This window comes from Andrographis paniculata, unplaced genomic scaffold, assembly GCF_009805555.1.
Source record: "Andrographis paniculata isolate CXL003 unplaced genomic scaffold, ASM980555v1 Contig76END, whole genome shotgun sequence".
Lineage (NCBI taxonomy): Eukaryota > Viridiplantae > Streptophyta > Magnoliopsida > Lamiales > Acanthaceae > Andrographis > Andrographis paniculata.
In genome coordinates this window covers 135272-161060 of record NW_026137613.1, presented here as the reverse complement: position 1 = coordinate 161060, position 25789 = coordinate 135272, and the positions used below count along the sequence as shown (strand labels likewise).

The window sequence follows — 25789 nt, the reverse complement described above, 5'->3', positions numbered from 1 at the left end:
TAGGTTTCTTGCCAGGGGGAAGATCAACCATATCCCACGTATGTGTTTTCTCCAAAGCCTGCAACTCCTTAGACATAGCCTGCCGCCACAACGGATCCGCATACGCCTCGCGAAAGGTCCTGGGCTCATGATGGGACAAGGTGGCAGAGAAGCAGTGATAATCAAGTAAGTGAGTAGGAAGGTGACTAACCCGAGTGGAGCGACGAGGGCCAGGATCAGGGGCTGAGATCGAAGTCGTGTCAGGCTCTAGTGGTGGTGATGTATCGGAGTCGAGAGCAAGAGTAGGCTCGGGGATCAGCTGCGGTTCAGGAGGCGCAACCGAGACAGCGTTAGGAGCGGGAGATGGAGACGGAGCCGTGTCACTGGAAGGGAATAGGGGTGGAGAGGACAAGGTAAAGAACGGAGACGAACGATCAAAGGGGACTCGGAAGTGAGACAAGGAAGAGAATTTGGTATCCTCCCAAAATGTGACATGACGAGAAATACGTAGCCTATTGGAAATAGGATCCCAACAACGATAACCCTTATGTTCTAACCCATAGCCCAGGAAGCAACACAGACGAGCGCGAGGTTCTAACTTAGTGCGCTCATGAGGAGGGAGGAGGACAAAACTGACACAACCGAAAGGGCGGAGAAGACTATAATCAGGGGTACGATTAAATAGTCTTTCAAAAGGACTGACATTACCTAGGACAGAGGAAGGGACACGATTTATAGTGTGGACAGCGGTGAGTGCGGCTTCTCCCCAAAAGCGATCTGGACAAGAGGCTGATAAGAGAAGGGTGCGGACTGTATCAAGGATATGACGGTGTTTGCGTTCGGCGCGACCATTTTTTGGAGAGGTGTATGGGCAGGAGCGTTGGACAACAGTACCTTGATCAGATAAGAAACTAAGAAATGATGTATCAGTATACTCAAGAGCATTATCTGTGCGGAGAGTTTTTATAGTAGAGGAAAATTGGGTATGTATCATTTTAGCAAAGGTCATATAAATAGATGGAAGTTCAGAGCGATGCCGCAGAAAGTAAATCCATGTAAAACGAGAATAGTCATCAATAAAAATCACAAAATAACGAGAACCATTCATAGACACAGTGGGCGAAGGTCCCCAAATATCCGAGTGAACTAAAGAGAATGGAGTATCCGCAATGGAAGTACTATGAGGAAACGACAGAGCAGGTTGTTTTCCCAACGAACAATCTACGCAATTAAAAGACTCAAACTTAACAGAACCCAAACTACCCTGACTAATCAAGGACCTGACTTTATTGGAAGACGCATGACTGAGACGACGATGCCACTGAAGGCAGGATGGTGTAGAGGTGGTGGCAGCTGAGATAGAGGGACGAGGGACCTGGAGTGACGTAAGTTCAAATAAGCGGCCCGTCTTCCGGCCCTTCCCAAGAGTCCGCCCGGTTTGCGCGTCCTGAACCTGCACACCAGTAGAAGAAAATAACACGGTGAGACCTTGATCAACTAATTGACCAACGGAAATCAGATTTAAGGTTAATTGAGGGATACAATATGTGTCAGGGAGGGATAAGGATGAGGTGGATGTATGTCCGGTATGGGTGATGCGCATATGGGTACCATCGGCAGTAAGGATAGGGGGTAAGGATGGTGCGGTGGATGTGGAGGTCATAAGGCGTATATCAGAGGTCATATGATTACTGCAAGCAGAATCAAAATACCAAGGAGAGTTACCTGATGTGGTAGACATGGCGGTATTGGAAGATAGAACCTGTTTAAGAAGAGCTTCCAGGTCCTGAATCGTAGGAGGCGCAGGCGCAGGCGCAGCAGAGGCTGTGACAGAGGAGGTACCAGACTGAGGTCCACGAGAATTCCGAGGCTTGTAGTTACTACTTCCAGAGCGAGGTGGTCTAGTGGGGCAATACTGTATAGTATGGCCTAAAACATGACAGTAGTGACACTCCACCTTTGGGCAATGACCGAAGTCATGATCAGAGGACTGACATCTTTTGCAACGATGAGAACGACTCTGAGTAAGAGTTCGGGCAGTGACCGCAAGAGCAGAGTCAAGCTGAGGAGCCTTAGCTAGGTGGAGACGAGTTTCCTCAAACAGAATCTCCTGAATAGCTGCATCCAAGGTAGGAAGTGGATGCCGATGTAACAAAGAGGCACGAACTGCCTCATACTCTGGACGCAAAGCCATTAAGACCTGAATGAGGCGAAGATGATCAGGACTGATCTCTGCTTGATCCAACCGATGCCAAAGGGGTTGCACTTGGGCAAGGAAGTCGTTGATAGATTGTCCTGGTTCCTGTTTTAGATCGTGGAGAGTGCTCCATAACTGATAATAATGTGCCAAACCAGTAGCACGGAAGCGGACTGCCAAGAAATCCCACGCTGCCTTGGCAGTGTCAAATTGGGCAAGCTGAACATGGATCGCCGGAGTGGAAGTATTGCGCAACCAAGTGAGAATTTGATGGTTTTTACTATCCCAATCTTCCAATTTTTCAATATAAGATTCAACAACTGTGGCGGTAGGCGTAACTTCTCCTATAGAGACTGGAGCAATGGGGGCAACTATATCTCCCGTAACAATTCGCCACAATTTCCGACCTATCAAAAAACTTTTCATCGATTGTGCCCACAAACTGTAATTATCTCCAGACAAAACAACATTGATCGGAATATGTACATCCATCTTTTCCATAGAAACTCAAGAGAAAACAGAATCTCAAACCTCAAGCCGAAAGCCGAAACGAAAGAAACCGAATCAAAACCCGAAACACAAAAAGTCAACCGGATACAAAAAACTGCTCAAACCGAGGAAGTGAAGATACCATCGCGGAGGAAATCAAATTCCGAACACGACGGTGCAAAGATCGCCGCCAACGGCCGCCGCACGCGCCCCCACGCGCCGGCGAGGCGTCCGGCCGGAAAAACACGTCGGGCGCGTGTGACTCTCACGCGCCGCCGTTCGCCGAACTGTTCCGGCGTCCGGCCGGTCTCGTGACGGCGAAGACGATGGTGGTGGCGGTGACGGTCGGAAGTGATCGGAAATATGCTATCTGGAATTCGTGGGTTGTTTCGATTTAGTCGGGAAAAAGGATGGCTCTGATACCATGTTACGATTTATGGAATAAACTCTATTTTCATTAAACACAATTAGAATACAATATTATATTTATACAAGAGATATATTAGGTAGAATATATATATCAATATATAAAATATATATATACTATATATATATCAACAATATCTATTGTGAAAGGTGAACCAGACAACGTTGTTAAGTTAGATATTCTATAATATAAATACAAAAATAAAATAATAATGAGTTTTTGTGAAGGGGTGACAAAAGTAGGATGGAAAGGCCAATGAAATATTAATTGGCCGAGCAAGGCACGTGAGGGACGGGACGCAGTTGTCGTCAACTTGGGATTGGATCTACAAACTCACAACTGTGTTTGATATTTTAATTAATAAATTTGTTTATTTTTTCATATATAAAAATATTAGTGGGTGGGTGGAGTTCAATCATAAATTTACCTTTATGAATTTATTTCTATAATTAAAAGAATATTTGAAGTAAATAGTGGAGTAAGAAAATATAACTCAACAACCAAAAATAAAAAATGTATTTTAATGCAATATTGTATAAATAAAAAAAAATTTATTTTATATATAAAATATCAAAATTTGTTATACTATTTCATATGTCATTCAAATATATTCTCATTTTGTATTTTCTAAAATTATTCAGATTTCTGTTTTTTTTAGTAAAAAATACTACTTTTTCAACATTTTTTTACGCAAAAAAGTAAAAATTTCTATTTTTTAGCTATGTTTCTTAAAATTTATGTTGGGTTAAACGAGGACACAATTAGACGAGTGGGGAAGTATTGTTTTTGAAGTGGTTGTTGATTGACAACATTGGAGATGCCCTTCACCCTTGTTTTTCTATTTTGATATATGGGCATGACATGGAATATCATCAAATCAAAGCATGCATGAGCATGAGCATGAGGCCACATTTCTTGATTCCTTTCTACACAAAAAAGTGTCGTTTCATTTATTTATATGTTCTTTTCAATCTCCAAGAATGTCTGTCCACTTTCTTCTCTCTCTGAATATTCGGATTCGGATTCCTCCATCACTCTTAAGACTAGATCAATCTCTAAATTATAGATTTTTTTTTTTGGGAGCTTTGGATAATAAACAAATGATAACAAGTTAATTTTCTGTTCCTCCGTTTTTAAAAAGATTATATTTATTTGTTGTATTAGTATTATAAGATACTAATAATAAAAATATTTTTTTTTTGTCATTTTCTCTTTATTTGTATTACGATACAATAATTAATATTTAAAAATCAATACTCATAAATTAAATATGACCCCTAATTTGATATTTTATAAAAAAAAATATATGTTTAATAATATTAAATAAAAGAAAAAATCAAGATGATTAGAACAAAAGCAGCATCGACGAACACAATGCAAAGCCGTTTTGGTTTAGATAAACAAGGGGAAAATCTTGTCTTGATTCAATTTACTAGTTTAAGTTGATTGAGATCAGAAGAATAATTAATAAGTTGTTTATTTTAATTACATTAGTAATACAATTAAATTATACTTCTTCAATCTCGTTTCAATTTGTTTTTGTCCACTTCAATTGACATTTTTATTTTATTTTATTTTTAAAGTTTACTAAATATAAATTAATTTAATAATATTTAGTATTTATTTATATTATTTAAAATTTTATTACTTATAAAATAATACTCCCTCTGTCCCGCGCGAGAGATGAGTCATTTGGTTAGTAACACTATCTTTTAAGTAGTTATTAATAATAAATTATGACATTAGTTTATTATTTTTTTATCATATAATATGAATATCATTTATGTAATACAAGAAAATATATTTATTTATAATTAATTTAAAATTAATTTTATAAAAAATGAAAAGTATTAAATAAAGATATCTGATGAGAGAAATGAAAATAGAAAAGGAGTTTGAGTGGATGTAAAAAATTAAAAATATAATTAAATTGATTTATATTTGTTAAATATGTTTAAGAGAAATAAATTTACTATAAAAATAAAAAAAATTATCTTTTATTGAAAGGTGAGACGGAAAAAGTATCCTGTCACATAAACTATATAATAATATTTTAATATAAATATTTTAAATTTATTTTAATTATATACTTTCTTTGTCCCACGTAATATATCTGCTACTTTGTAGATAAAGAATAAAATTAAAAGATTTAAAATAAGATTAAAATGTATAATTATTTTAAAAAAAAAAAAGTAATATGGGACGGACAAAAACCAAACCGCAACGAAGACTGATGAAGTACTATACAATTTTTTTTAATAAATGTATTTTCCATGGGGCACCCCTGCAAATCAGTAATAAGTTTCAATTCCTAAGATAAAGTCGATTCCTTTCTACGAAAAGCTGAATACATTTTTCTCTCAAATCAACCAGCCAGCCCCCCCCACAAAACTCCAAAATTTCTCGAATCCCACCCGCACCCCCACCCCCACCCCCACCCACATAAAGTAAACTGTATTGTTTGCTGCCTCTCCTCTTCCTCCCTGTACTCCATCGTAACAGAGAACTTGACGATCGTAGGACGGCAGAAGTAATGGCGAGACACGAGGATTTGCCGGTGCCCATTTTCAACTCTCTCGAGCCCGTTTATGGAACCGGGTCGCAGCTTGAGGAAGCGGAGCTTCGGTTCGGCAAATTGAAGTCAAAATTCATTGAATCATTTGGCCAATCCCCGGATATTTACGCCCGATCTCCAGGTAAAAACATAGCTAGCTCTTCGTATCGTTGGCTTGACTTGAGGATGATTAGAGTGTCATAGCGGCTATGACTGTGTTTTGACTAAGATCCCTTTGGTATGGCGTTTGTGCTCGCCGCTTAGGTTGCCTGCTGTATGAGCTCTTCAAAACACTGAATTGAAGTTTCGGGTTTTTCTTTTCTGTTGTGTGTGTGCTCCGCAGGGAGGGTGAATTTGATCGGAGAGCATATAGACTATGAAGGTTATTCTGTGTTGCCGATGGCGATCAGGCAAGACACGATTGTGGCCATACGAAAAGTCGAAAGGGAGAAGGGTCTTCGGATTTCGAATGTGAATGCTGAGAAGTATCCTATGTGTACTTATCCTGCTGATCCTGATCAGGTAGCATGTTCCTGATTCTATCAATTGAACGACGGATCAATATGTGCAATCACATGCCTATATACATTGATTTCTCGGGCACTTGTATTTTTTCAGGAAATTGATTTGAAGAATCACAGATGGGGTCACTATTTCATTTGTGGGTACGATACTGTTGATTTTCTTGGAATTTTCTTACAGCAGATTCTTAAGAGTCTGATCTTGCTGGTTAGTTTTTTGGAGAGTGTTGGGCAGTCTTAGGAGTTCATTTTGGAGCTATTCTGTTGAGCTTTCAGGTACAAAGGTTTCTATGAGTATGCCAAATCGAAGGGATTAGATGTTGGCGACACTGTTGGACTTGAGGTGATGGTGGATGGCATTGTTCCAACTGGTATTTTGCCCGAGCTATGAGTGCTGACCAGGCTATTGATTAAATCAATGCTTGTACTTGATGTTTGAGTCATGTTTCTTTCTTCTCGTATGTATAGGATCGGGTCTATCGAGCTCTGCTGCATTTGTTTGCTCTTCGACTATTGCTATAATGGCAGTATTGGGCTCGAGCTTTGCCAAGGTATTTCAGTGTTTTGTATATCTTGTATTAATCGTTGTATATACAAAAAATGCACGGTTGTTTCTTTGTGCTTGTAACATTCCTTTTGTTTTTCACAATTCACTTCTAGAAAGAACTTGCTCAACTCACTTGTGAATGTGAGAGGCATATCGGAACTCAATCTGGGGGAATGGATCAGGTAATTTACATGCTTCGAAAGTATTCATGTATGTATTTTGTTCTGTTTCTTACAAGGTTGCTAACACTGCAAAATAATGGAGCCTTAGCACTCTATATGTGTGGATTCTTGCATTTGGAAATGTGATTACTGCTGCTTGGCACAGGCAATATCTGTGATGGCTCAATCCGGCTTTGCAGCACTGATTGATTTCAATCCCATTCGCGCTACGGAGGTGCAGCTTCCTGCTGGTGGAACATTCGTCATTGCTCATTCACTGGCTGAATCTCAGAAAGCGGTTACAGCAGCAACTAATTATAACAACAGGGTTGTTGAATGCCGTTTAGCTTCAGTGAGTCTGTTATAGCATTTTAGAAAATCTTCAGAGAGCATTTACTTTAGTACTGCTTTACTATAATCCAGTGATTTATTTCCAGTGTAACTTTGGTTTTGATGTTGCTTATAGGTTTCAATGTAATAGCTGCCTTATATTTCTTTTCCACTTTGAGTCAGCTAATATTTAGTGATTGGGTTGGGCAGATTGTATTAGGCATAAAGCTTGGGATGAATGCTGAGGAGGCAATAACCAAGGTGAAGACACTTTCGGACGTCGAAGAGTTGTGCATTTCTTTTGCTAGCACACGTGGCTCATCTGATCCAGTTCTCGCGGTCAAGGTATGTGATTTTGAAAGAGGCAATATTTCTACAAAGAGTATTACCCTGCAAGTGCTTGTTCTTGACAGCAGTTGGCCATCATATTTTTAGTGACATTCAATTGCCTAAGCATGTCAACTAGGGTTTGTTCTGCTGTCTACCTTTCCCTTATTTTTTAACCTTCAATCTTTTATTTTTATTTCTATAAAAACATCACATCCGACGAGTATTTTCACATAAAAAACATTAGAACTAAGAATACAAAAAGAAAACACAAAACAACACCCTAATCTTCTGGTTTGTGTAAATGATGCTGAACTTTGTTAGGAATCAGATTGTAATTGCTGTACACATACATCCACAGGAATTCTTAAAAGAAGAACCCTACAGCGCTGAGGATATTGAGCAAATCATCAATGAAAAGCTGGAAGTTGTTTTTGCCAATTCTCCTTCTTCACTGGATGTCTTGAGAGCTGCCGAGTATTTTAAGTTACACAAGGTATGTTTGTAATTCTATTCTCTGTGCTTTACAATGTCAATGTGGTTGTTGACTTTGGAAATTTCCATTTGGTTCTATATATATTCCAACCAGTTATGTATGCTATTTTTATCCTCAGACCCCGTATTCATAGACTTTAGCCTTACTATGTGTTGTTGTGTATGTTCTAGTTCAATTAAACTCCCTAATGGCTGCCCTCAACCATCTTTTATATTTACTGGACAAACTGTTCCAGAAGGGAAGGGGGTGGAAAATTCATACTTGGGTGTATCTTTTATTTATTTATTTATTTCTTGTGATTATCCTATGTTCCCATAATTTTACCTTAGTATCTTCTTGAATGACTTCCAGAGAGCTGCTCATGTGTACTCGGAAGCAAAACGAGTCTATGCTTTTAAAGATGCTGTATCGTCCGAATCAAGGCAAGTGGAGGAGTTTCAATCACTCCATTTACTTTTTTCTCACTGTTCTGATATCTCTATGGTTTGCTGTTCTTCCTCTTTTGCCAGGATTTTGATATTTGCTGAAGCAAACTTTCTGTTTTTTTCTTTTTTTTTGGGTGTTCATCTGTTCCTTCCTCAGATCAACATTCTCATAAATTCTAATAGTATCTTCTCACTTTATGCAGTGAAGAAGAGAAGCTGAAAAAGATAGGGGACCTGATGAACGACAGCCACTACAGCTGCAGTGTCTTGTACGAGTGCAGGTACACTTTTGATGATTTCACAGGGTAGAAGTGTTAAAATAACTTTTACATATACCTGGGCTTATTAATCTGACCCTAGTGCGATCTGCCATTATAATCAGCTGTCCTGAATTGGAAGAGCTTGTGAAGGTCTGCCATGACAATGGTGCTCTGGGAGCAAGGCTTACAGGAGCTGGATGGGGTGGCTGTGCTGTTGCTCTGGTCAAGGAGAGTATCGTTCCACAGTTTATCCTTAACTTGAAGGTTAGTGTTGCCGGCGTTCCAGTTTCAATTGGAGATATATATGTATGTCATATGAACATCAGCATGAACATGCATGGTGGCCATTGAATTGGTGGTTTCAGGAGCAATATTTCCAGTCACGAATCGACAAGGGGGTTATCCGGAAGGATGATCTTGGCCTATACGTCTTCGCTTCGAAGCCATCGAGTGGAGCTGCCATCATCCAGCAGCAAGGTTGAAATAGAGAAAGTAAAGCTAAGCTTTCTTTCTTGTTAGGCAATTCGATCGGATATGATGATATTTCAGGAGGTGCTGAGAATAAATTGTTGGTTTTTTTGTTTCATGGGTTTGGCTTGTCTTGGCTTGTCTGTCTGTGCATGGGATTTCGATCCTTTTTTTTTTTTTTGTTTTGTTTTTTTTCAATTAACATGACATTTTGGCCATATCAGTGATCAAGAAAGCTACCTACAGGCTACATACTTACATACATACACGTGGTGGCGCAATAGATAGTAGTATTTATTCTTTAACACGAATTGAACTAAAGCAGTCCGATCTCTACATTTAATAATTTAAATCAAAGCAAATTTCTGATAATGGCTCTAGCAACCTCGGCGAGTTCCCTCACTGCTTTATTCATCCTTCTCATTGCAATTGGCGATGGGTTTCTCGCCCCTGCTCCGACGGCGGCAGCGATAGCATCTTCACAGACATCGGCCTCCACGGCGGCGTCCGCCATCCCATTTTCTGCGAACTTGGGGTCTCCTTTCGTGAGTGCCTCCACTGCCTCTGGCACGTCGGCCACCATGACGGCGTTGTATGCCCGGGCGCAGTCCTGCAGCGCCCGCACCAGCCTGGGGTCGGCTCCCCTCTCGATTGTCGTCGGATAAGTTTTGAGGGTGGAGATGGCTGCTCTGGTCTTGTCCCTCACAGCCCGGACCATTATGAGGGCCAGGCCGGCAACGTCGGCGGTGGTGCCGTGCCCTCCCTGCAGCAGCGTGGTCATGCAGAGTTGGAAGTGTGGGGTGTTCTTGCAGGTGGATTCGATGAGGTGGGAATATTGAGAACTGCTGATGGCGGCGGCGGTGGTGGTGGTGGTGGTGCTAAGAAGAAGCAGCAGCAGCACAAAAACAAGAGAGATCAGCTGGAATTGAGTCCTCATCGCCATAATAATAAATTATTTAGTTGTTACATGTCTCTGCATAGGGGAAGGGACAAGGGAGGGGGATGGAGTATTTAAACGGCACACACACACACACACACAAAGAAAGCAGAGATAAATAGACAAGAAGATAAAAAAGAAATAAATTACTACAATAATAAGAGAAGATGACATGACATGTGGACATATTTATATACATTTCTTGATCTAATCGGAACCGTTGCTTTTCCAGCTTTTGCCTTTTTTGCACTAGGAGATTAGGATTAAGTCTATTGATTGAATCCACTTTTATATATATATATATAAAGTGGGATTAGATGTGATAATGGATATTGATCACTCGTAAATGGGATACAAGTATATTATTTATAACACAAAAATATGCGATACAATCATCTGCATGTGCAAGTGAATTAAAAGAGCAAAAGAAGAAAATAATGCCATTTGTCCTATTACGGGTTAGTTTGTGCAAAACTTGTTTTTATGTTAATTTTCCATATAAAATTGATCACATCTCTATCGAAAATATACAATTTCCGTAATTCCGTTATGATTTTAACGGATTCTATCGACATATGACATCAAGGCAACCGCATTTGATTGACTAGCTATACCAAGTTGAACACCAAATGTGTCTGTAGGTATTATTTATACAAAGCGGCGTTTTGTGATACACGACGCTGCTTCATCTAGACACACTTATTTACGTATATACAGCCGTGTATAAGGAACACAATCATATTTTGTAAAATCTCCGTGTTTACAAAGCTGTATGATTCTGATGCACAATTATTTTATGTATTCTTTGCAACAATACGATCATGTTTGTTGTATACACACGATTGCTCCCGTTGTTCGGTTGACTACTGTTCATTTTCTCCTGGCCGTTGTGGCTGTCCATCAATAGTCCATATTACAGTTGGATGTGAAGAATGTATTTTTGAATGAGAATTTGTTGTTGCATATACATTTTTGCTCCCATTGCTCGGTTGACCACTGTCCACTTTTTTTGCCATTGTGGTTGTTTGTCATTGGTCCCTATTACGTTTGAATGTAAATAATTATTTTGCATGGGAATCTGTCCAAGGAAATCTACATGAGTCACTGTTACGGAAATTTCCAGGAAATCAAGATGAGATAACAAGGACAAAAGAACACAAGAATTTGGTAACCCAGTTCGATCACAATGATCTACGTCTGGGGGCCCTGCCAAGCCAAGAATTTTACTATAAAGTACGCAGGCACATGTTAAAGTGAGAATACATGGATATTTATAGCCTAAGACTTTGACAATAATATCAAAATTATATCTCTAAAATCTAAAATATAATATCCAAATCATATCCTAGATTTTAGGATATAATCAGGCTTCATATCCCAACAGTCACCCATCTAGTTTATATTTTTTCAGAAAAATAGGTAGGTTGCACCATGCCCTTTATGGTCTGAAACATACGCTCCAAGCTTGGTTCAATTCACCGAATTCATCGTTGTACTTCTTCAATATAGGTTTTTTTCTTTTCATTACGACTCTCCCATTTTGAATTGAGATTTGAATAGTAAAAATTTTGAATTGTAATAGTTGTATGATGTGATATAAATAGGTATTGATATGATGTTTTGAATGTAAAATTAATTTTTAATATAATATAAAAATAAAAAATAGTTGTTTGATTTGATATTTTGGAGGAAGGGGGATGAAATTGGATGAATTGTTGGATTTGGGACAAATTCTTTAAACAAACACACTAATGTATTTGGTATATATAATTTACAGATCAACTCTGTTATTTTTTGAACTTTGAGAAGAAACAGACAGTTGTATCTTGCACTTGCTGATTCCACTTCTGAGTTACTTTGGATTTATTGACTTCTTTCCGATCTTGAGGCTCCTCATTCATTTTTCACTTCTCTCTATCATGACAGTGCGAGTGCTATCCAAATCTCACATAATTATGTTTTCCATGAGTGCACCAAGGATATAGAAATTGATTGTTATTTTGTCCGATAGTATGTTTGTACAGACACTTTTCAATGTTCGCTTGTACCCTATTTTTTTCGAAGATCATATTGTGGACATCTTTACCAAATCCCTCTTGTCAGATCATTTTTCTAGAATTTTGAACAAATTCAAATTAATTTTTACTTTACCATCTTGAGTTTGAGGAGTGTTAGTAATAATCCATTGTATTAGTCCGTCTAGTTAGTAGCTGATGGGGGCTGTGTACACTCTTTATATAGACATGTTGTAATCCAATTCTTATATATACAATTCATATTTAGTAGATATACTGAAAGCATGAAATCAAAATTGAGTATTTATATTATTCCAATATAAATTTCGTATAATCCAAAACAATACAATGATTTGAAAATTGAACTTTCACAATACAATGATCTGTCAGGCCATTTTTGTTGAGACTTTGTTACTGATACCCAGCACAAACAAGATTCATGTAGACATATGCTTGAGAGTAGTGAGACCATTGCATTTCATCACCTTTCGATCCAGGTTGATTATATGCAACGAACAATGTTTAGTTTGCAAATATTTTTGCAGTGATTGATGGAGGGGCATGCATGTTCCATTAATACATTAGTAAAGCATAATACTATAATTTGCAATACATACCTTATGCAATTGATTATTTCAAGTCTAAACTTATTGAATAGGAATGGGATTTCAAATCTACTAATAAGTGAACTAATTTAAACCAAATTAAATAAAACATTTTCCCAACAACAGCAAATAAAATAAAAACTCCGATCCGGTCTTACTCTAGCTAGTCTAGAGACGATTTATTATGAATTCGAACATGTTTATTGCCCCACTACATACACATATATATAGATCCATGCATGTTATATAACTAATTCATAAACTGATCAATCGAATTGATCACATGGATCCCTAGAGTGAGTAGCAGTAGTAGTATGTATGTATTAATCATGAGAAGATTAATTAATAATTAGTCTAGAGGACGCTGGTGATGATGGACCTGGCGATCTGGGCGACGGCACGCACCACCTGGCTCACCACGCTCAGCACCGACTGCTTATTGCCTGAGGCCGAGACGAGCGAGTGCTGACAGGCCGCAGCAGCTGCGGCCGCGTCGGCCATCCCCTCACCGGCCAATTGCGGGTTCCCAGTCTGCAGGCCCTGCTGGGCCTTGGGCACATCTTCGTCCAGGATGCTCCTGTAGGCTGCCGAGCACTGCTGCACCGACGGCTGCTGCCGGAGGCTGTAGAGGGCCTGCTCCGCCTTGGCTCTGACGGCGTCCACCAGAATCTGGGCCAGCTGCCTGGCGTCGGAGGCGTTGGCGCTCCTGCCGTCGGCCTCCAGAGTGGAGACGCAGAGCGAGTAGCTGTCGGAGCTCTTGCACGTAGACTCGATCAGCCCGGCATTATGATTGTTATTCTGGGATTGGGATTGGGATTGGGATGATAGTATTGCATTCGCATGGGCAGATGATGATGAAGAGTGGATTGGGTTCCAAGTCAGAATCAGAGAGCTAATTAGCAATATAATCAAGTTCTTCATGCACTTGGTCATGTTGGTCGTTCTAATTAGAGATGGATGGATGGATGGATACTTAATTAATTGGGGATGCATATGATGATGCACTGCGCGCTGCTCTATAATATATATATACACACTAGTTATTGTTTGTTTGCCTCCCTCCTCATAGATACTCCATAATTAATTAATTATGCATCGATCTAGCTTTATTAAATTTTAAGCAGCTAGCTAGCTAGTTAGCTGCATAGTATTTTTAAAATGAATCAAACATATATAAATAAATATTAAATGAATGACTTAATTAATGCAGGATAGGATCGAGGAGGCAGCACCACTACATAAACTACTACTCATTATGATCAAGGCAGGCAGGCAGGCAGGGAGCGAGCGTGGTCCTTCTACCATACTATTACTATAGCCTGAATGAAGTGACTCGCGCCCATGCCCACTTTAGCCCGCCCTGCCTGCTTAGAGGCTATATCCTGAGTTTCAACACCTAGACTCTGATGCTATATTACTATATTCATGTATAAAATGATCATCTCCAAGGTTAAAAATACCGTCACTAATTTATATATTTGCAAACGGGAATCCTACAAATTTACTAATTTTAAATAAAGTATATATATATAACATAAAAATACATAAAAACACTCATATATCTATATATGCACGTAATATTTTAATATTAATAAAGCACATTAGGCCCTTTAATCTTATTCTGAGCAGAAAAGCCCGACGATTATGTCTCATCTCAAAGAAACAGTCTAGTCTAGCACATCCCACCTCCCATGAACGATTAAATGCTCCAATGGCCGACTAACTGAAATAATATTTCGTTGGGCTTTTATGCGTGGAATAAAACATTAAAGGGCCTAATGTGTTTTATTAGTATTAAAGTATATGGGTTGGTGGCCATTACTATTTTCTCTTCTCTACCACCCGACCCTACATACATATAATTAATATTCTATTTGTCTTGGCTAAATTCTCTACATTATTGTAAATATTGAAATTTATATAAAATATAATTAAGAATTAATTAAAAAAATGTATCTTGTAAAAATAATTATAAATTAAAATTAAAATAATTAAATAATTTAATTAAAAATTTATAAATTATAAAATTTAAAATGAAATTAAAATATATAATCATTACTTTTTTTTAAAAAAAAAAGTAAACAAATTATACGAAAAAAACCAAAATAAAAAAAAGTAAATATTTTATTTGAAAATGAGGGAGTAGTACATACTAATTTGGAAAATAAAGTTCCTATGCCACAAAAAATTTGCAAAATGCAGCAGTTCGGTAAGTAGGATCGTCTCCGCAGGGAACAACAACAATATTGACTATTCGGTTATTTATGATTATACTATAATAGGGGGTCTGATTTATCACACTAAATTTGAGAAAATAAATTCACTCAATAAAATAAAATAAAATAAAATAAATGCAAGATGGTTTATCAAATATAATCAAACTCGAGCATACGCATAAATTTTTCTGTTTGGGATATAAAATTTGTCCATCAACTAAAAATCAAGTTTATTGACTAGTTGGATAAATAGGTTATAGTTAATCTACACGCGTTCACAACCAACTTTTCCTTACTTTGTCGATAGCTAAGATACGACCGTTAGCTATTTCCCTAATCGAATGAGAATCCTAGGTACGACCGTAGTTTTATTGACTCGACGTCTTTAAAATTGATTCCAATTCTTCTGTAGAGTCTTCCTCTAGGTATTACACAATTACGGGTGACAATATCCAATTTAGCTATGAAATCTCAAATAAATACGTGCGCAATAATCAATTTAAGATTTCTAAACTCGTAAATTAGAAGAATTAAAAATACCCAACATCACACCAAATTAAACAAAACCAATCTCACAAATTCAATCCCAAACATCAATTCATACCTACGCTAGAAATGAAATTACTCAAAATTCATAGAAATTGAAAACAAAAAACAATTGAAAAAGTTTATCATGCTTTCAATTCTTTTCAAATAAATAAGGAAGAACAATACTATAATAGAAGAAGAATGCTTCGAAAAGTCGTGTGCAATCCTCCTCCAAGTTCTCTGCATTTTGCCGTGTTCTCGTTTCTCCTTTCTCTCATTCAAGAAATAATGTCGTGGCGAAGAACATGGTAGTCTCTTTCTCCTCCATCTTTATTTGCAAAACTGAGTCTTTTAATTCTCCATCCCGTGATCAATTTTTAATTAGATCCCCTGAGCAATTAAATCCCTCGTAATCTTTATAATGCCAATTTATCTCGAAGGGTTTTTTTGTGAATTTTCACATTTTTCACATTGTACTCTCGTGATCACGCCTAAGACCTTTGCGTGTTCTGCTCATTTTCTCCCAAATACGCCCCAAAATTTGCCAATTCCATGAAACTTATTACACAATAAAAAACACACTATGAGGAGTATATATACAAAATTTTGTATAAAAAGATTGCCCAAAATATTGCAAAATAAATCATATATAACACAAATCATCATTAATGAAAATCACCAGTAAGCTAGCAATTAAGCTACAATCAAATATTTCAATTTATCACCGTAGCTAGCTAATTTGATTGATAGTAGTATATATATAGGGATGGATCACCAGCCTCGAAATCCGGTCTTTCATGCCATCTATAATATACCTTATATATGATATATATGTAATTATTTATACATATATATTTATTTATATACCACGTATAGGTGGCCTCTAGATCTCAGCTCTTTCACGCCCCCTCTAATTGTATGTGTATATATATAATTAGAAATCGTATGCATTTTATATTCATATCATATGCGATATTTGATTAATTTTGATTGGATTCTACTTAATTTATATGCATATTGTTTATTTGCTATGCGCTAATTGACATAAAAAGTAAAGAAAAATCCAAATTTGTATCACCTAGTTAGTCCCAAAAGCCCAACTACAAAATAATTAGGGCAAAAATTAAATAAATATAGAGGATCACAGGCAGAGAAAAAAAATAAAGAGAAGCAAATACGCACAAGAGGACGAGACTGAATCATAGATCGCGCAGAAGCAAATCGACAGAGAAGATTTTCCTTCCCACTATTACTTTATCTTTCTCTATTATTCTTTGTTATTGATTATGGAGTATATACTTTTCTTGTGTGAGTGATGATAATGTTTTGGTTCTTGTGTTTTGGAGATTCTTAATTTTCTTTATAAAAGTTCTTTTGAATATCAATATTTGTCTAATTATGATAATAACGTTTGTGATTGTTAGATTGATTGAATATTTTCGTACCGATATTTGAATTATTTTGATAATCTAAAATCAATTCAGATAGAATATCCGTAATTGTATTCACACTTGAATATGTGACAACCGGATTGAATAGTTCCTTCACGGGGTTAGACAATCAAATCTATTTGCTCCTCTTAGGTATAAATTGTTTTGAATTGAGTTTTTCTAGATTAGAATGCGATTAGACAGTATTCTTATGGGCGCACCTAGGTTTATTTGCTTAATTAGAGGTAGTTAACGGTTGTACTTAATTACCTAAATTGTAAAGAAAAATTAGTTGTCAGAACTTGTTGATAACTATAACCAATTTATTGATACTTTAATAAAAACTAACTTTATTGAATTAATGATAAAACACTAAGTGTCATAAGTGCATCATGTCTTGAGCCAGACATCCCTTAGTAAATTACTGATGATTACGTAGGAATAGATTTGTGATCGTCAAGTTATCGGTTCAAACTTACGATGCTTTCAAACTATATCGGCAGCTATATCTGCAGCTAGCTTAGTTTGCAGCTTAAAAAAAAAAAAAAAAAAACATATATTACTTCTTCATATATACGTACGTATGTACATACGCCTACCTGCTTTCAATTTATGACTGGCTAGCTTGTCCCACATCGACTTAATTGGTCGGTCATTAATGATCTGATCTGTTAATTAGTAGTGATAAATAGAATTACTTCATGCATGCGCTTTCTTTCTTTCTTTCTTTCCTTCTTGCTCCTCAAAGTCAAGGCGGTCATCGTCTTCCTCCTCATCATCATCTAAAATTAAACAACTTCACTCCTCCTCCTCATCAATTAATTAATTAATGCGCTATACAAAATGGAATGGAATTGGATTGGATCGGCAGGCATGCAGGTAGCGCCACGCAAGATATATATACATGTGGGGCTTCTTGCTGCCTTTCTTCATCACTTCATTCCCGCTCCGCTCGACACGTGCCCACTACCCCTTCTCCTTCCTTGTACTTCTCATCCTATAAATTAATAATAGTATCAATTAATTACTACAAGTACTAAGTACCAAAGACGGAAGGTACCGTTTAAAGGGAGGAAGATTATCAAGAAAAGAAGCCCGCCCAAGTCAACAGACCCTACTCTACTACCATACGTACATTCACATTCACATTCAATGATGATGCCTTCTCCTTCTCCCTCTCCCTTTACAACAACAATTATCGCCGCCGCCGCCGTGCTTGTTATTCTGGCGTGCTCCGCCGCCGCCTCGCACGATGATACTGGTGGTCCTCTCCCAAAATCCGATGTGGACCTCCTGGAGTTCCCGCTGAACCTGGAGTACCTGGAAGCCGAGTTCTTCGCGTGGGGCGCCCTGGGCCGCGGCCTCGACCAGCTCGCCCCGGATCTCGCAAAGGGCGGGCCGCCCCCCGCCGGCGTGAAGCAGGCCAGCCTCAGCCCGCTCATCAAGGACATCATCACGCAGTTTGCCTACCAGGAGTTCGGCCACCTCAGGGCCATACAGCACGCGGTGAAGGGGTTCCCGAGGCCGGCGCTGAACCTGAGCGCGGAGTCGTTCGCGCGCGTGATGGACGATGCGTTCCAGAGGCAGCTGGAGCCGGCGTTCGACCCCTACGCGACCGACCTCAACTACCTCATCGCATCCTACGTCGTCCCCTACGTCGGCCTCACCGGATACGTCGGGGCCAACCCCAAGCTCCAGAGCCCCGCCTCCAGAGAGGTCCACTGTGATCCTAGTATTTATTTGTTATTAATAAAAAGATACTGTATAATAATAATAATAATCATAATCATAATTACTAATTGATCGATGTCATCATCAGCTGGTGGCCGGATTGCTGGGAGTGGAGTCCGGGCAGGACGCCGTTCTCCGCGCACTGCTGTACGAGCGCGCCAACGAGAAGGTGGCGCCGTACAACTACACGGTGGCGGAGTTCACCAACCGGATCTCCGGGCTGAGGAACAAGCTGGGGAAGAAGGGCGTGAAGGACGAGGGCCTGGTGGTGGAGGCGGCGCAGGGCGCGGAGGGTAAGGTGGAGGGCAACGTGCTGGCCGGAGACCGCTACTCGCTGGCCTTCGGCCGTAGCCCGCTGGAGATCCTCAGAATTGTGTACGCCAGCGGGAGCGAGGCGGTCCCCGGCGGCTTCTACCCCAAGGGCGCCGATGGCCGAATCGCAAAGTCGCATTTAGACTCTCCACCAAAAATCATAAAACGTTTTCAGCAGTAGGTAAGGTAGCAGTAGGCTGTAGGCTTAATAAATTAGCCTGATAATAAATAAATAAATAAATGGATGCTCAATTTTAGCATGGCGTGGCGTGTGATGCACCTGCTGCACAGCACAGCACAGTACAGTACAGTACCGTACCATACACACTCATATACATTACATGTCGTTCTAATTCTGAATCAGCAAAAGCAATATATAATATAATAAATGAGTACTTACTTGTGTAATGAGATGATGATGACGATGATCCATATTTTAGTTAAACTAGTTTATTTCTCTCTCATACTCGGTGGTGATGCAGTGCCTCGTTGTTTTATTTATTTATTTATTGTTTTTTAATCGTTACAAAAGAATTAATATTGTGACGAAACGGAAAAGGATCGATGAATTGTACGTCTAATTAGAGGACCCTAGCTAGTAGTTTAGAAGTTGTACAACAATGATGATAAATATCAGTTTGCTGTCAAATTGTTTTACATCAAAATTATTATTATATATAATAATACTTGATGCAACTATACTATACTATACTACACTCCACGAAAACAAAAATGAAAAAATGTTTCACTTTGTAATTCATAATTACTTCACTCCTTGTCCAGGAGACACTGCACTGGATCACTTTGGTTGCTTCAGCTTCCTAAATCATACATGCAGCAATACCAATCTTGCTTAGACTTGCTTTAAACTAGATTCAATTTTTGTTGCTTAGATTAATCAATTCAATGCAATGCTTCATTTTCATTGGTGATTTACTCATTACAAGATTGTGAAGAGGCAGGGAGCTGTGCATGCGCAACCAAATTATAAAAGCAATTCCATGCATTTTCTATAAATAATTTCTATATATATATACACGAGTGATGATGATGATATAAAGCCAACGTAATTAAGTGGCCCTTGAATCAATTGCACACGAGCATAGATCAGATCGATATATATATATATATATAATATGATCAAATAGAAAGAAGAATATTACGATGCAGAGCAGCAAGCTAATTAATTAGTAATATATATTAAATAATTACAGGAGACCACATAACATCGATCGATCGTGTGTAGGATTTAAGGATCGGAGGTGAGCTAGTGTAATTAGAAGATCAATGATCGTCATCCTCCTTCTCCGTCCCCGTCCCCGTCCCCGTCCCCATCTCCATCTCCATCTCCATCTCCATCTCATCTCATCTCATCTCCATATATATATATATATATATATATATAAATAATATCATGCAACTCATATATATAATTAATTAATTAATTAATCCATAGAAAGCAGCCAAATTGAGATACACTCATACATAAATTTCAATACACTCGTACATAAATTTCATTGCATTGCAGCAAGAGGTGATACTGATAAATACCAAGGCACAGCAGTGTGAATGGAGGAGGAGAAGGGGATGAGAGATGGATGGATGGAGGATGGATTTAATTAAGTAATGAGCGATATCAATGAATCAGTTGCTGGTCAAGAGGGAAGTGATGGCGAGGCAGTTGCTGGTCATGTTGGTGAGCTTCTCGGCGTAGGCGGACATGGGGGATTGCACGGACAGCTGCTTGAGGCTGTCCTCGCAGTCCCCGACGAAGGTGATGACGGCGCTGAGCATGCTCCGCATGGTGCCCACGTCGTGCGTGGCGAAGGCCTCCAGCGTCTCCTCGAAGTTGTCGACGACGGTGTCGTAGCCGTCCTGGCAGTCCTTGAGGGCCGACTTCAGCTCCGGCGGGCTGCCGGGCTTGTTGGCGTAGTCCTGCGCCAGCTCCTGGCAGTGCTTGGCGAACATGTTGGTCCCCTTGACCGCCGCCTGGAGGACGGCGTCGGTGTCGATGCGGCGCCCGCTGCCTCGGAGGTTGATCAGGTTGGGGATGACCTCCGCCAGGCAGAGGTGGGGGTAGTCGGTGCTCTGGCAGATCTTCTCGACCTCGGGGTCCGCCTGAAATTGGAGCGACAGGATACCGGAGGATAGGTCGTTGTTGCTGCTGCTGCTGTCCATGCTAAGGGAGGACTCCAGCTGCTGCTGCTGCTCTGACTGATCTGACGAGACATCTTTGGAGGTGGAGGAGGAGGAGGGGAGGAACTGGGCGTAGCTGAGAACGGTGGGTTCCTCTGCGGCGGCGGTGGGAGAGGGGAGCGGCGGGGCGGGATCGGCGGACATGGGGGATCTTGCTGCCGCCGCATGAAGACGGGGGTGGATTAGGAGCAGCATGAGAAGAAGAAGAATCATAACATTAATACTGCTGCTACTGGTAGTGGTAGGTGGAGTTGTGGGGGGGGATTGGTTCACCAATGCCATCTCGATCTGATATGATGTTATGAATTGGAGGATTGAATGAAGTAAAGAATTTGATGATAGAAATGGGATATTGAAGAGAGATGGTTGGGAACGGAGGGGAGGGAATGGAAGGAGGAGTCGGTTATGGCGCAATAAATTGGAGGCGCGAGTGAAAGCAGGTCAACCATACGTACGTACATACCCAACAATTTGGAGGAGGAGGAATAGGAATTGTTACTATTCAGATATGATAGTACGCTCCGACTAATTTATTTTTTATTTGAATATTCAGATACTAAATATAGACATTCTACATTGTTACTCATAATTAAAAGTCTTGTTGAATATTGTTAATTCAAATCTTAGATCCAACAATAATGTGTATTCAAAGATGAGATCCTCACTCGAAATGGTCGGACACAAAATCATCTATTATCAAAAAAATTTATTTCTTATATTCCAACTAATAGAATAGACATATGAAAGAAAGAAGAAAGAGAAGATATAAATAAATTTTTAATATTTATGTATATTCTAAATTTCTATTACTTATATTTTTTTCTTAAAATGAAAATAAAATTTATTAAAATTAATTTTCATTCAACTATTTTTATACATTTTAATTTTCATTTTTATTTTTTGTTTCGGGGTGAAAAGTCATCTCTGTCCGGCTCCGATGGAGAGTCAACTATTATTTTTATTTGTGTTTTTGTTTTGCGTCTATATTCAACTTTCTTATAAACTCAAATTGATTTCTGTTTTACCACTTGAGTTTGAGGGGATGTTTAGATATTTTAGATATTCGGTTTTAGATTTTACATACTTTGAACAAATTAATTTTACAAGTTTCGATAGTTATTAAAAACTGCAGGCGGAGAATTCTAATGATAAATCATTAAACTTAAGTTTGGAGATTATATATAGCCTATAGGGTAGTATTAGAGCGAGCTGAAAGGTAGGTAGGTAGGTTAAATCAATAACGAAGACAAGCGAAAGTTAATTACTAGAGCTATGGACTATGGACTATGGACTAGGGACTATGGTGGTGACTTGATGATGATTTGAAATATATATATAGAACAAAGACAATATCAATATTTCCGAGTAGGTTCCAAATTATGTTAAACTAATTAATTAATAGTCAGTCATATATGATGCAAGCAAGCCCTAGCCCTTCCTTGATTCAAACCTCAATTGGTCTAACTTTTGCGGAAATAAAATAATACTTAATTATTATTATTATCAAAGAAGACACGGCGCATGACTATTTGGATCCGTTTGTTAGTACATTACATTTTCTATTATTTTATTTTCTTTATAAATATCAATTTCATATGACTGAAATTAAATATTCATCCATGTCGTTTGAATTTTTATTTTGAGTCCAATCGAATGACAAGTGATAGGAATAGGAAAGTCGTTTCATCTGGCTTAACGCTAGACTTAAATTTATAGAAATAAATGAGTCCAACTTAAGTTAAAATTTTAATATTTTGTAAAAACCAGCTTAGATCGCGGATAATTCAGTTAAACTTGTTACGATAATATATATTAAATTTTCTGTATCAAAATTTATGTTTATAAATAAAATTAAATATATTTCATTTATATATTAAACAAACAAATATATAAAATTCAAGTTCTCGGGTTTTATGAAGCGAGCTTGAGGTTGAATTTGAAACTAAATAGATAAACTCGAATCGCTATTTTGGCAGTGGGTTGTGCAAAATTTGTGGTGAGGGGAGGGCTTCAATCCACCTCAAATCATTCCCTAATTTTGCACTTCTATTTTTGGAGTCTTTCGTTTCGTTTTTTAGTGAAGTTTTTGCGGTGTTTTGTGATTTTGTGTGTATTTATTTATTTATTTATTTTTTAGGTATATTGTGCAATTTTTATTTTTTAAAAAATAATTTATAATTTTATTTTTTAAAATAAATATAGATTATAATGTAAAAATAAATTAAAATTGGAGCGTAATTTATAAATATAAAAAATTATATAAAATAAATTGAAATTTGTGGTTAGAGTAAAATTAGTGTAGATTAAGTATATTTTTTACTGTAGCTACTGCAAAAATGGAATAAATGGTTGAAGATGGCCTAAATGCACAAAACATTCTATTCTTTCCGTCATAAAAGAATAGTCAAATTGAAATTAGATACATGATTTTAAAACAATTACATTAAAAATGGATATAAAAAAGACGATTAAAAGAAACAAAATGTCATTGTGAGTGTGTTGGTGTAAAAAATTATAATATTTTTGTAATAATAATAAACAAATAAGAATAATTTTATGGTTATGCAATTATTTATGAAAATATGATTATTGTTTTAACACAGATGAAAAAAAAAATGGGACTATTATTTTGAGAGGGAGTACATAAATTTTACTCCCTTTGTCCCAGATCATTTGGATTTTGTAGTTGATTATATTTTATTTATTACTGGAAAGTGTGCAAAAGGTTTTGATATTTTTGTCCTTTGATTTTTTATCTTGTACGTGTAATGATATGTTTGTAATTGAAATAAAAATCAATAATATTTTAGTATTAATATATAACAAAAATAGTAAAATGATACTTGGAACAGAGTATTACATTGATATTTTTTATTAATGAAAAATATATTTCTCTAGTATTTTAATTTCAAAGTATTTTTTTTTTTATGTAAAATATACTATTTGTTTTTTCAATAATTTTTATTTCACAAAATTTTCAATACATATAATATTTTTATATATTATTACTAAAAATTTAATATTTCATATAAAATATTATTTTTATATTAGTTATACAATTTTCTGTACTTTAAATAAAAAACAAACAAATTCTAAATAATTGTATTGCTAATATACAAAATAATAATTTGAATTTAATGTTGATTTTTTATTAGAAAAAAGTGAAAAATATATTATTATACTCTCTCGATCCCATCAAGAATGAGTCATTTTGTTAGGGACACCATATTATAGGTAGTGTAAATTAATAAGTTATTAAGTTATGATATTATTTTTATATGATTAGATTTCTTAGTATTTTAAATATTTTTAGCATTATCTCTCAATAATATATACAATATAAATATCATTTTGTAAAAAATAAAATTTTATAGAATACAAATAAATAATATATTTATTTATTTATTTATTTATCATTATCATAAATTAGTTTTATAAAAAATAAAAAATTTTAAAGATAGATAAAATATTTGTTGATTGAAGAAAAAAATAGAAATAAAAAGAATTTGAGTAAATTCTTGTAAGAGTTAAAATTTTAATTTAATTAATTTATATTTATTACATATATTTAAAATTTATAAAATTATTAAAAATAAAAAGTAATCATCGTTTGTAGAATTGACAAAAGAAAATTATTAAAAATTATTAATTATGAGACTAAGAAAATATATAATCCCTTTGTTTAAAAAAAAGTGTCTTATTGAGTTGGCACGAAAATTAAGGAATAATAGTATTTAATTGAGAGTAGATATAAAGTAGAATGTAAATGACTAGAATGCCTTTGCGTTTTGAAGAATTTCAAAAGTATGTTAGAGTAATAATTATGGATAATATGAAAAAATATAAATAATTTTGTTATAAAGTGGAGACCACGACTACTAAATAAATAAACAAGACAATTGTTTTAGAACAGATTAAAATAGAAAAATAAGACAAATATTTTGGGACGGAGGGAGAGAGCATTAAGAATGGCGTCAAATTTGAGGTTAAGAAAACCCTTCCTTTATTCTCGGCACAGAATTTAAAAAGTAATAAAACGGTGAATTACGTTCATTAGATATGATTTTGGATGATAGTATGTTGTATACACATAAAGAATTAGGTAAAAACACATGCACACAGTCAGCACAGCACAGCACTACCAGTCTACCACTGGTACCTCCTGTTTTTACATTAAAAAAATGAAATCCTGATTGGCGTCTGGTGTGCTGTGGAAGACCAACTACGGAATGGGAGCTTGACCCGACGGCAGCCTTTTCGTCGCTTTCGATGCTCCTCCCTCCCTCCAATTATGACTCAAATTCAACTGCCCCACCAAACAACAATATTTTTAATGTGCACCCCACTCGACCCGACCCGAATTTCTGTTCTATTGCATATGCTTGAGAATTTCAAATGCACACGTAAAAGGAAAAAATATATATATTACCTTGTATTACTTTTATTTGATAAATAAAAAAAAAGGTTTGTTTGCTTTTTATTTTAGATATACGTGATTTTGTTAATAAAAAATATTATTTTATTGCAAAAAAAATTAAATTAAATTAAATTTTACATTAATATCAAATAAATTCATAATTTTTTCTTTTTACTTTTTATGACGTATAAATTCGTAAATTAGAATGAACGAACCATGTG

At 36.9% G+C, this 25789-nt stretch overlaps 5 protein-coding genes across 5 annotated transcripts; 2 read left to right on the top strand and 3 right to left on the bottom strand.

The window, feature by feature from the left end:
- Positions 1–5519: 5519 nt before the first annotated feature.
- Positions 5520–9299, top strand: LOC127266427 (galactokinase-like). Its single transcript, XM_051296672.1, has 13 exons — positions 5520–5788; positions 5990–6168; positions 6265–6311; positions 6444–6538; positions 6636–6718; positions 6828–6896; positions 7042–7227; positions 7416–7550; positions 7894–8028; positions 8380–8450; positions 8657–8734; positions 8836–8977; positions 9079–9299. Exons 1-13 carry the CDS (start codon positions 5626–5628, stop codon positions 9193–9195), a joined length of 1500 nt encoding a protein of 499 aa, XP_051152629.1. The 5' UTR covers positions 5520–5625; the 3' UTR covers positions 9196–9299.
- A 155-nt stretch (positions 9300–9454) lies between these two features.
- LOC127266429 (cell wall / vacuolar inhibitor of fructosidase 1-like) lies at positions 9455–10252 on the bottom strand. Its single transcript, XM_051296675.1, has one exon. The coding sequence runs from the start codon at positions 10122–10124 to the stop codon at positions 9534–9536; it is 591 nt and encodes a 196-aa protein (XP_051152632.1). The 5' UTR covers positions 10125–10252; the 3' UTR covers positions 9455–9533.
- Positions 10253–13092: 2840 nt separating this feature from the next.
- LOC127266473 (cell wall / vacuolar inhibitor of fructosidase 1-like) lies at positions 13093–13671 on the bottom strand. The gene has a single exon (XM_051296734.1). It carries the CDS (start codon positions 13669–13671, stop codon positions 13093–13095), a length of 579 nt encoding a protein of 192 aa, XP_051152691.1.
- A 4278-nt stretch (positions 13672–17949) lies between these two features.
- Positions 17950–19363, top strand: LOC127266428 (desiccation-related protein PCC13-62-like). The gene is made up of 2 exons (XM_051296673.1): positions 17950–18628; positions 18732–19363. Exons 1-2 carry the CDS (start codon positions 18065–18067, stop codon positions 19134–19136), a joined length of 969 nt encoding a protein of 322 aa, XP_051152630.1. The 5' UTR covers positions 17950–18064; the 3' UTR covers positions 19137–19363.
- Positions 19364–20599: 1236 nt separating this feature from the next.
- Positions 20600–21433, bottom strand: LOC127266472 (uncharacterized). Its single transcript, XM_051296733.1, has one exon. It carries the CDS (start codon positions 21431–21433, stop codon positions 20600–20602), a length of 834 nt encoding a protein of 277 aa, XP_051152690.1.
- Between the last annotated feature and the right edge of the window lie 4356 nt (positions 21434–25789).